The 10802-nt window shown below is 62.7% G+C and overlaps 2 protein-coding genes across 2 annotated transcripts in view; one reads left to right on the forward strand and one right to left on the reverse strand.

Moving 5' to 3' along the window:
• Positions 1–253: 253 nt before the first annotated feature.
• Positions 254–9911, forward strand: LOC109508256 (regulating synaptic membrane exocytosis protein 2-like). The gene is made up of 25 exons (XM_019858136.1): positions 254–466; positions 566–679; positions 774–873; positions 1023–1146; positions 1211–1271; positions 2337–2512; positions 2597–2768; positions 2914–3055; positions 3561–3798; positions 3863–3970; positions 4012–4287; positions 4349–4408; positions 4941–5050; positions 5293–5838; positions 5940–5981; positions 6074–6112; positions 6568–6590; positions 6663–6754; positions 6836–6955; positions 7872–8047; positions 8124–8259; positions 8332–8444; positions 8529–8630; positions 8760–8899; positions 8976–9911. The coding sequence occupies exons 1-25, from the start codon at positions 416–418 to the stop codon at positions 9165–9167; spliced, it is 3453 nt and encodes a 1150-aa protein (XP_019713695.1). The 5' UTR covers positions 254–415; the 3' UTR covers positions 9168–9911.
• The window catches only part of lrp12 (low density lipoprotein receptor-related protein 12), a 4582-nt gene continuing 3539 nt past the window's right edge, over positions 9760–10802 (reverse strand). The window contains 2 exon segments of the mRNA XM_019858137.1: positions 9760–10713; positions 10716–10800. Coding sequence (XP_019713696.1) covers positions 10331–10713; positions 10716–10800 — 468 coding nt within the window. The 3' untranslated portion in view covers positions 9760–10330.

Consider the following 10802-nt stretch of genomic DNA (forward strand, 5'->3'; position numbering starts at 1 on the left):
TCGGGCATCCGAACGGAGTCACCCAGAAAAAGTTCAGGGCCGACGCGATGACACTTTGGCGCCCTCGCCGACTTTTGAGCCGCTTCAGCTTTGCGCTTTGAGCGATTCCGTCGCCGAGAAATGAAGGCAGAAGGGCGGAGGCGCGAGTGCCGGCGCAGATCGCGTGACATCATCAACGTCACCTTTTGACTACTTTGCCACGTCGGGCTGCGCGCGCGCGCGCGCGCGGGGGTCTTTGAGCGAGTGGCGCATTGTTTGGAGTCGACATGAGCTCGCTTTGGAGCTTTGACGTTGATTCGTTCCTCTTTGAGCGGGCGCCGCGCGGCCCGATGAAGGCGTGACGTGACGAGGAAGCGTCGCGAGAGCCGGCGTCCGACCTCTCGCCTTTCCTTCGGGCCGCTGGCCGGGAGACGACATGGAGCTCAGCCGTCGCCGGGATGAGAGCGAAGCCGCCGCCGCGTCCGCGGTGAGCCCCGCCTCCTCCCTCGCGCTCCACCGCAGGCGCCGTCGATGTCGGTCGTGGCCGGCAAAGTCACGCTTGCCTCCTCTCCCCCTTCGGCGGCAGGCGTCGTGGCAACCGTCCGCGGACGGCGAGCGTCTCGTCGGCCGGATTTTGCTGGACAAGGGCGCCAGGGACGGATCCGCGCACGCAGACCCCGGCGCGCTGCTCGGACTCAAGGCCGGTCCTCTCCTCCTCGTCCCCCTTTCGCCGCGGCTCTCTCGGGCGATCGTCTCAAGCCGTTTGATTGGCGTGACCTTGTTTGAGCTTGCAGGTGACCGGCGGTAAACTGACGGATCGCGGCCGTCTGTGCGCGTTCATCACTCAAGTTAAACCGGGAAGTCTGGCGGACGTCGTGGGGCACCTGCGAGCAGGTCCGCCGAGACCGCCTCCTCGTTCCCCGCCCGCTCGGCGACACTCGCTTGCGCTCGCGCGAAAGCGGGTCGAGCGCTTTCCAGCCTCGGCGCGAAACCGGGTTCGCTCCGGCTTCCGGTGACGGCGTTTTGCTGTCGCTGCGGTTTAGGCGATCAGGTTGTGGAATGGAACGGACGCGTCCTACAGGGAGCCACCTTCGACGACGTCTACGACGTCATCTCCGAGTCCAAATCGGAGCCACGGGTGGAGCTGTTGGTGACGCGACCACTCAGGTGAGCTCGCCGTCCGTCTCCACGTCGGAACGCGGCGTCACCCGACTGCGATTGGTGTTTCCAGAGCTGCGGACTCTCGCCATCGCCGGCTGGTCTCCAGTGCGTTGAGCGGCCCGCGAGAGGTTTGATCTGCGCTTCCTGACGGTAGGCGGCGTAACCTTGCCTTTTTCAACAGGTTCCGCTTCCTTTTACTCTCCCGCGAGCCCAAACGCGACGCCGGCGCAGGTCCCGGTAAGTTGACGCGGCGCGCGGCGTCATCTCGTTGCCGGCCGGTCAGCCCAAACAAGTTTGTCGTGGTTTCAGGAGGGGAGGAAGCCCGTTTTGGTTCCCAGACTTCAGGTGAGTGAGACGTCGGCACCTTTTCAGTTGAGCGCGACGCCGCGTTCCAGCGACGCGGAGTCGGCTCCCGTTTCCTTCGTGATCAAAACTTGGAACAGAAAGTCGCGCTTTCAACTCGGTGTCCTGTAGCTCGAGGGCTGTTCCCGCGGCAACTTTGACTGCGGTGTAGCACCGGGGTGGAGGCGCTTCTCTTCAGTCCGCGGCTTTTTACGTGTGAACGCTCCACAAAATAGACACCGGGGTCAGACATAGCGCAACAAAATACATCGGTGCAGCACCGATGCAAATGTTGCCGTGTGAACACCCCTTTAGAAAAAAAAAAGAATAATAATAATCATACTAACCCCGTGACGCCGCTTGGGGCCGTTTGTCCTACAGCGCTTCAACAAAAGATTCTCCAAAACGTTGAAGGAGAAAACGCTTTCAAGTCGTCAATTCACGAAAGACAAAGCGCACTCTGGCAAGATTGGCGTCGCTCCCAACGGCCGCGGGCAAACGCGACAAACCCTTGCCAAGTTTGCGACGTACAAGTCGCGCCTCGACTTGCACGTCGCAAACGATCGCAAACGGTCACTAACGATCGCAAACGGTCGCTAACGATTGCAAACGGTCGCTAACGGTCGCTAACGGTCGCTCCTTTTCCGCACCCGGCCGAGCGAGCCGAGTCAGCAGCCGCGACGTCGAGCGGCGGGATCCGATTTCGGCCTCGTCACGCTTCCGATCGTCATTCGCGAGCTTACCCGCGACCGCGACTCCATGAATTGGCCCCGCTCCGCAGATTGTGGGGGAAGGCTGAAGCGGTCTTGAGCAGAACGCCGCTCATCCTCGTCCGCGCCCTCGCGTTCGTCAAGGCGCCGCCGCGCAAAGACCGCCTTTCTTCCGTCCTTCCCTTCAAGGTGAAGCTGTGCTACGATCAACTCGACGATCAGCTCACGGTCACCGTCCTCGGGGCCAAAGAACTTCCCGCTCGAGCGGACGGCCGGCCCCGGAGCCTTTATGTGGAAATCAACTTGCTTCCTGACAGAAGGTGAGAAGCTCGACCGAGCGGTCCCGACGGCCCGCGGGCGGGCGACGCGCTCGGCGGCCGAGGACGAGACGCTTTTCTCTTCAGCGCGACGAGTAAGCGGAGGACAAAGACCGTGAAGAAGTCGGCGGAACCTCGGTGGAACCAGACCTTCGTGTACTCGCCGCTCCACCGACGGGGCTCCCGGCAGCACGCGCTGGAGTTGACGGTCCGGGACGGGGCCGGCGTCGCCGAGGACGAGAGCGGCTTCCTCGGAGAGGTGAGGACGGCCGAGGCGTCCGCGAGCTCGCCCGTCTCCGCCGCGCCCGAGGACGGCCCGCGTCCTGGCCCCGACGGGTCAAGTCCAAAGCGGGGCGGTGGAGGGGGAGCGCCTGAACCTTCCCCGTGTGGCGGTTGCGGTCCAGGTTGTGATCGGACTGGAGAAGAGCGCCCTGACGGATGACCGGCCGCACTGGTTCAAGCTTCGCGGGAGCGATTTTGCCTCTGCGCCGCGAGTCGCCGCTCGTCGCTCCCCCCGGCGCGCGGCCGGCGCCGGGGGGCTCCATCGTGAGTACGCCTTGGCCGTTTAAGCGGGTTCCTCCGGGTCAGCGACTCACGGCGCGCCGCCGACGGGACTCCGTTTGTATTTCGGCGAGCCGCGCCGCGTGCGATGTTATCGACGCGAAGGCCGCCGACGGGCACGTTGGGATCAAAGTTTGGGCTCCCCCCGGTCCCATGACTTTCTCGCGATTGCCACGCACGATCCTCGACGGCATTCTTTGCAAGTCGGCGAGACGAGGCGGGACGAGGCGAGCGGCGGAAGATGAGGAAGCCTTGAGGGTGCGACGCCGGGGACCCGTGGCGGACGCAACGCAGAAAGCGCGGGGCGTAGGAAATCAGCGGCCGGCGGGACGGGATGTGCGGGAAAGGCGCGGGTTTCCGGTGCGCGCCGCGTCCAAGGGCCGAGCACTGCGGGATCCCGCCCGAGGGAGCTTCTCGGGCGCGGACCCGGTCCGGACCCGCGGGGGGAGGCCACGAAACCTTGCCCACTTTTTTCTCGACTTCTCCGCAGCTTTCCATAGGTTCAGCGACGGAGACCTTTCCGATTATGACGGCGAGGACGGCGTCGGGGTGATATCAGGTGAACTTGGAATCCCGTCGCGCGGGGACGGCGAGGCGTTTGGTGGCGACGCTTCCTCTTTCTCGCCAGACTCCCGGCAGAACGGCCGACGCCCGCGCGGCTCTTCGTCTCGTCCCGGTTGGCGAAGCGACCCGGCGCCGGCGAGGTGCTCGTCGTCCCCGATCCGCAGGTAGCCTTCCCGACGGCCCGGCTCGCCCCCGACCCGTGACTTGAATTTGCGACCCGGCCCGCAGCGTCACCCCGCTTTATCCGCTTTACCGCGACGACGCCGTGCGGCTGCTACGAGGCTCCAAGGTCACCCGAGCTCATTCCGATGTCGGACTCCACGGCAGCCTGGACGAGTAAGGCAGAAACCCAACGTTCGACTTTCTTCCTCGTCTTGTCGCGCGAGAGGTGCTTGTCGCGCGGGCTTAAGTGGCCGACGCGTATTAACCAAGTCCGTGTGTCCAGGAGGTCACCGAGGAGGAGGTCTGGGGCATTTTCTCTTGATTCCAGCGACTGGTACGGAAAAAAAAAAACAAGCCAAAATACCCCACCAAAACTTGAAGGTGAATGTCAACAAGGAGTTGTGCCTCCGTCCCGTGCGTAGTTACTCTGCAAGGTTTTGCGACGCTTCCTGGCCAACCCATAAGGCGAACGGGAGCGTTGAGGACTTCAGGTGATTTTTGGGGCGGTCGTGGCGACGTTCCAACATCCTGAGCTCTTTTTCTGCTCTTCAGCCAAAACTTCACTCCGGACTTCCCTTGGGAAGGAGAACCCTTCGACGAGGACCTGCTCAGGTAAATGAGACCGCTCGTCCCGTCACTGGTCCTCCTTCAATCGGGTGGAGGAGAGGAAAAAACAAAAAAGGACGTGTCACGTTGGCGTGGTGGTGGTGGACCCCAAAAAGCAGGCGGGAGGGAGGAGCAGCGTGGACTTGAAAGATTGGATGAAAACTCAGAAAAGGCAATCCAAAACAAACCAAGTCCAAAGTAGCAAACAAAACGCACGACTGAAGATAAAACCCAACAATGAGCAAAAGCTGACCCAAACAAACACGACGGCAGCCAACAAACTGCAACAAAGACCCGACAAAGAGGGCTCGGGCCGGGAGGCCCTTTAAAGCACCAATGACATCATGACCAACAGCCGCGGGGAGAGCCCGACAGCGCCGCCCGCTGGTCCCAAACCGAAACGCGACAGGATGAAAGTGGAAAGCGGTGGCGAATAGATGGGCTCGGTTCTCAGCGGCGCATCCGTCGCGAGCGTCGCCGCGCGAGCCGCGGCGAGACGAAGCCTTCCGGGGTCGGTCTCACTGTGCTCCTCCGACAGAGGGGGGCGGCGTGACGGCCGGCTCCCCGCGAGTCCCGTCGGAAGCCCCGAGTGCGGCCGCCGAGGACGCCGGCTGCCCGCCGTCCCGCCCAAAGGCGCACCGGACACACGTAAGCGAGGCCGCGGGCCGAGCGCTCGCGTCCACGGAGGTGTCCGCCGCTCACTCGTGCGCGCCGCGACGGGGTCGTGCTTTCTTCTCCTTCTTCTTCTTCTTCTTCTTCTTCTTGCCTGCGCACAACTCAACGCGCACGCGCGGCCCGGCGTCTCGCTCTCGGTTGCGGGAGGGGGGGGGGGGGGCTTTGGAAGAGACTTTGCTCAACCTTTGTTCTTCTCTCATCCTGCTTTGCGTCAGTTTGGGCCACGGCGAGCAAAGGGGCGGCAAGTGGAATTGGCGCTCCCCCCACTCCTCTCTCGCCTCCCCCCTCGCACAGACAGGCTCCTCCCACTGGCAACCAACAATGCCCTCCGCTCATTAGAATCCAAGCTCCACCTCCCACGGTAGCGCCGCACTTGCACCCCCCGACTTGGACCATTGAGGCGGGCCACCGCCAAGCCGCGCGCTCCCCTCCTCCCCCGCCAAAGCCGGCTCCTCCGCCCAACGCCCCCCAATCTCCTCAAGCTCCTCCCCCACCGTCGCCAACTGTTCATGCAGCCCCTCCCCCCAGCACCCCTGAACCTCCTCAAGCTCCTCCCCCACCCTCGTCAACTGTTCATCCAGCCCCTCCCCCCAACGCCCCCGAATCTCCTCAAGCTCCTCCCCCGCCCTCGTCAACTATTCATGCGGCCCCTCCCGCGACAACCCCTCATCAAGAGCCTCCCCCGGCCCCCTCCGCTCGTCCTGGAGCCCCAGCTCCCTTAGCGGCGAGCGGCTCTCCGGCTCCGCCCCCTCAGACTCCAGGTACGTGTGAAATGAGCGTTCACCGTCGCGCTCGCTGACCGCTGCGTTTGCTTACGTCGCTCTTACGTCACCGCATCCTGTCACACGGCGACACGCGTCAGAGGCGGAGAGACGTTCCGCCACGCCCGGAGGGAGCAGGAAAGGTCAGTGCTCGGCGACCGCGCCGTCACGCGGCCTCGCCGGCGAAGCCCGCCGTCCAGCTTTTGCCCTTTGTCGTTCTCATGCTGCGGCTCAGAGGTCACGTGGGAGGACCAGCGGAGCGAGGCGGCAAACGGTACGCGGGCGTCTTCAGCGTGGACACTTGCACAAATAAATCCAAGAAATAAACCGCGCGAAGCCTTTGAAAGGTCGCTCGTCAAAAGTCCCGACATTCAGATGAGGAGGGCATCCCCCGCGGCGAGCAACTTGCGCAAGAGCTATTCACAATCAGGAGTCAGTCAATCGGTGCGATGAGATCGGCGGCGTCCTGCCTGATAAAAACACAAAAGCCCAATTCACTCTTGCTTGGGTCGTCTATTCTCAGGACCCTCGAGACCTCCCGTTGGAATTGCGGCTATCGGTCGAGTAAGGAGACCCCATGTGTCTTCTCGTGGCGTTTAGGAGCACTTCCTGCCAAAGCGGGAGCTCGGCCTCCTTTTTTGGAGCCGCTCGACCGAGCCGTCGTCGTCGTCGCGGCCAAGTAGCAGCAGCACGCCGTCGCAGGTGACGTGACTGCCGTTGTCCCCGCAGGTGCGCTGAAGCATCCGGAAAAGGTGAGCGAGCGCGCGGCGCGGACGACGTGGCCGACAGAGATGCCGTTGACCTAAGGCGCGACCGCCGCGCAGATGCGGGACGGCCTGTCGTCGAAGTCGTCCCTCAGCAACTTGAGCGACTCGTCCGCCGGCTCTGTCGTCCTCGACGACCCTCCGGGGGTCAGGTGAGCGCCTCGTCGCCGCCGCCGGGGGGCGTCGCGCTCCCGGCGCACCTTCTCAAAGTCTCCTCCCGCTGGCGGGCGCAGTCAGGCGGACGCTCCGCGGGATCCGTCGGAGGACTCCGGGACGGGACGGGCGGAAAAGGCCGCCCTTCGGACCGACGGATCGATGGAGGAAGGAGAGGAGGAAGAGCCCGAGTCGGCCAAGTAAGCGACGGCGAGGGACCGGGTCCGTCCAAATCGAGATCGTGGCGTCTCACCTCGAATGGGCGACCCGTGCTGAAAAAAAGCAACTGTGCGAGAGCCTTCCCAAAGGTTCCCGCCGCGATGGGACAAACTCAGCGGAGGCTTCGGTTCAGTTCGTGCCGCGCAATCGCTCAGCGCGGCACTTTGGCCGACTTTTTTCCCAACGACCCTCTCGAGAGCCGAAAGCGGCATTTTCCTCGGGCGGAGCCGCCGTCCTGCTCTCGAAAGCTCACCGTTTGATTTGACCGCGGTATTCATCTCGCCGCGCGACATGCCGCTTCACTCAAGTGACAGCATTAGGAACGTGACACTGCCGCCCCAAAGTCTTTGCTTCGCTTTAGCGGGCGAGTCAGAAACACGGGCGCGCTCCCGACGGAGGCAACCGGTCGCCGAGCGCTATTTTGGGACGAGGGAGAGCGCCGCGGACGCTACGATGGCCACAAGTGAGCGCGAGGAACAAAATGGCATTTGAAGAAGAACGGCTCAGTTGGAAGCCAAACAAGAGCACGACGACACCGAGGATTTTCTTTTTGGTTTTTTTATATCGTGATTTGACTAGAAGTTAGAAGGTGCTTTTTTTTTTGCCGAGTAATTGGCCAGAGGTTGCCGACCGCAGCCATCGGGCCAAAGCGGTTTGGACCTCCCTCCCTCTCTGAGCGCATGACATTGCGATTTGGAAACTCCGACGACATTGACCCAAAATGGGTCGGATTTTCCAAAACAACCGAGCGTGATCAACACGGCCAAAAACGTCAACTCAGGTCGGCGGCAATGACTTTTTCTCAGCACGGTATGTTACGGGGGTGGGGGCTCCCCGCTCGATTCGGGCACGTCTCATGCGGCTCGAAATTTAAGTTCGCCGTCGGACGCCCCGCAGGTCGATCGCCGCGCCGGCCGCCAAGTCCGCCGGCGTGGGCGGCGACATTTGTTCTTTGAGCCGCAACGACGACGACGACGACGACAAGAAGCGGCGATCCAGTTTGGGCGCTCGGGTGATGGGAATGGTCGGACTGGGAAAGAAGAGCCAAAGCGCCGCGCAACTCAACCCGGAAGGTGGGTCCCGTCAGACCCCGGGAGAAGGGAGGAGAAGGCCGAGCTCCACACCGCTGCCGTCTTTTCTCCTCTTCAGAGGAAGAGAAGAAGAAGAAGGCGGTGAGACTTCCCGTCCAGAGGAGCGTGGAAACCGGACTGGCCGTGGAGTTCAAGTCTCGCTTCACCCGACAGCCCAGCCGCGATCCCGACGCCGAGGACCCCAAGCCCGGCGCGTACGAGCGGGCCCGGGGGCGGCGCGGCGCCCTTCCCGCACGTTTCCTCTCACGTCGCCGTTCGCCTTTCAGGTTGATCTTCCCGGGAGTCAAGCTGGCCGCGGACCGACACTTCACCGGTTTCCTCGACGGCTTAGGTCCCGCCCAGCTGGCCGGGAGGCAGACCTTGGCCACGCCTCCCATGGGTAGCGACCGATCGCAAAATGTCCGACGAACCCCCCGGTCGGAACCCCGTCCGTTGAACGCGAGTGTGCGGCTCCGTCGCTCAGGAGACATCCAGATCGGAATGGTCTACAGGAAGGAGCGCCTCGACGTGGAGGTGATCCGGGCCAGGGGGCTGGTGGGGAAACAAGGAAACAAGAACACGCCGGGTAAGTCCCAGAGCGGGGGAGGGGCCGGGGGGGACCGTCCGTGAATATCGGGCGAGCTCGTTGAGGCCGGAAGACGGTTCTTGAGAGCTCCGCTTCCAATCGGTGACGAGCCGCTCTGCGGCGGCCCAGCCGCATATGTGAAGGTCTACCTGATGGATAACGGCAAATGTTTGTTGAAGCGAAGAACCCGCCTGGCCAGGAAAACGCTGGATCCTCTCTACCAACAACAGCTGCAGTTTGAAGAGAATCCGGAAGGGAAAGTTCTGCAGGTGAGGCGCCGCCGCCGCACGCGCGCCGCCGCACGCGCGCCGTTTGCCGCCGGACTAACGCGGGCCCAACGCTCAGATCGTGGTGTGGGGCGATTACGGCAAGATGGACCACAAATCCTTCATGGGCGCCGCTCAGGTTCTACTGGATGACTTGGACCTGTCCGGCATGGTGATTGGCTGGTTTAAACTGTTTCCGGCCACCTCCCTGGTGGACCCCGCTCTGGCCCCGCTGACCAATAAAGAGACGGAGGGCGGGAGCGCGCCGTAGGGCAAAGCAACCGGGCGGGGGGGCCGATGCCGATCGCCCGCGGTCGTTGCCCGTTCCGGGGGACTGGGAAGGATCCGTCGGTGATCTTCCCGGACAGTCGCGGCCGCTCGCTCCCTCACGTGACCTCACGCCCGCGTCGACGGCCCGGGACCACCGCGGCTGAGGATGAGCCAGCTCGCTAAAGGGCAGCAAACAAGTCACAAAAACGGGCGGAGCAAGGACAGAAGTGTTGTCGCATCAAGTTGATCTCAGGAAATAAAGATGGGCAATGTTCTCAAGTCTGGAGGCTCTTTGATTTTCTGGAAGCGACGAACGCCACTTGATTCATTCGAGATGGTTTCATTGGATAATTGATCCGCCTTTGGGGTCCATCCAGCCTCTTTAGCGGCCGCCGATGGTCTTCCTCACTCTGTCCCTCATCTTCTGCTCCAACTGGGGCCAGCGGCAAGTCTGTCGGCAAATCCGGCATCCTTCGACCATCCCCCCCCTTCCTCCCACCCTAGGCCTCCCTCTTAGAACGTTTTTGTCTTGAACGGAGTTCCAACCTTTTGGTCTTCACGCACCTTCCTGAACAATAAATGCGAACAAAGGAGGGATTTCAAAGTTTAATAATGCCGTTGGGAAAATCGAAGGGAAAAAAAACAAACATCAACCGATCGTGCGGGCCAAAGAACATCACAATTTGAATAACGCTAACAATAAATAAGAGCGGGTACCAAAATCGGGAACGCAAAAAAAAAAAAAGACATCGAGGAACTTCTACTACGGCAACATTTCCCTCACGTCTTGTCGCCAAACCACGTCGGTTGGGTTGGAGTCCCCACCGTTGACAATTTGGGGAGATGAGAGCATCAGTTTGATTTGGCACCGAGCCGCAAACGTCTGGCTCTTGCTGTGAGGGTCCCCGGAGAACGACGGAAATATCACAGGTCACACGGATCCGTTTCCGGCGGAGGAACAAATGCGGAAAAGGAAGTGATCAGCATGAGGCCCGAGACAAAGGAAGCGGGTCTGCGGGTCCGCGGGGCCGCCATGTCGTTGTCGGTCACAAGGGATCGCGTCTCCGCCGCTAGCGATGTTAGCGCGGCGAGGCCAACGCAAGCCGTCGCGCTCGCGCTCGTACCTTTGGACCGTTGGTAGGTCAGCCCGCCCTCCGTGGCTTGTTAGCATAGCTGAAGCAGCTCATCGTCGCTGCTCTCCATCTTGCCCCCGACCTCCAGGCACGTGTCCGGGACCCGGGCGGTGTGAACTTTGCCGCAGCGTTCGCAAGGTCCGTCCCAGCCGGCCCGCGCGGAGCTCGCGCCGTGCCGTCGCGTCTTCTGAGCAAGGTCGTCGAACGACGGGGACGATTCCGGGATTAAAAGTTCCACGTCTTCGTCTTCGTCTCCGCTCCTCGGCCGCTCGGTCGGCTCCGCCCCGCCCCCCGCCGCGTCCGGCCGGCGTAGCGGACTGCGACCGGTCCGAGTCCGGTCGGGCCAGACGAGACCCGGCGTCATCAGGTTCCTGGCCAAGCGGTGCAGATTTTGGGTCAGGCGGCGCAGAGCGGAGGCGGGCGGGGTCGGGAACCGGGAGGCGTCGCCGTGACACTCGGCGCCCGGCTCGGCGCTCTCCGCCGCGACCGGTCCGGCGGCGGGC

This window comes from Hippocampus comes, unplaced genomic scaffold, assembly GCF_001891065.2.
Source record: "Hippocampus comes isolate QL1 unplaced genomic scaffold, H_comes_QL1_v1.1 scaffold429, whole genome shotgun sequence".
Taxonomy (NCBI): domain Eukaryota; kingdom Metazoa; phylum Chordata; class Actinopteri; order Syngnathiformes; family Syngnathidae; genus Hippocampus; species Hippocampus comes.

Bases quoted from the DNA above. Each gene is read 5' to 3' on its own strand.
- LOC109508256 (XM_019858136.1), top strand. From the start codon at position 416: ATGGAGCTCAGCCGTCGCCGGGATGAGAGCGAAGCCGCCGCCGCGTCC. The intron at 874-1,022 runs GTCCGCCGAGAC...GCTGCGGTTTAG, and splicing joins CGTGGGGCACCTGCGAGCAG to GCGATCAGGTTGTGGAATGG. The intron at 6,956-7,871 runs GTAAGCGACGGC...GACGCCCCGCAG, and splicing joins GAAGAGCCCGAGTCGGCCAA to GTCGATCGCCGCGCCGGCCG.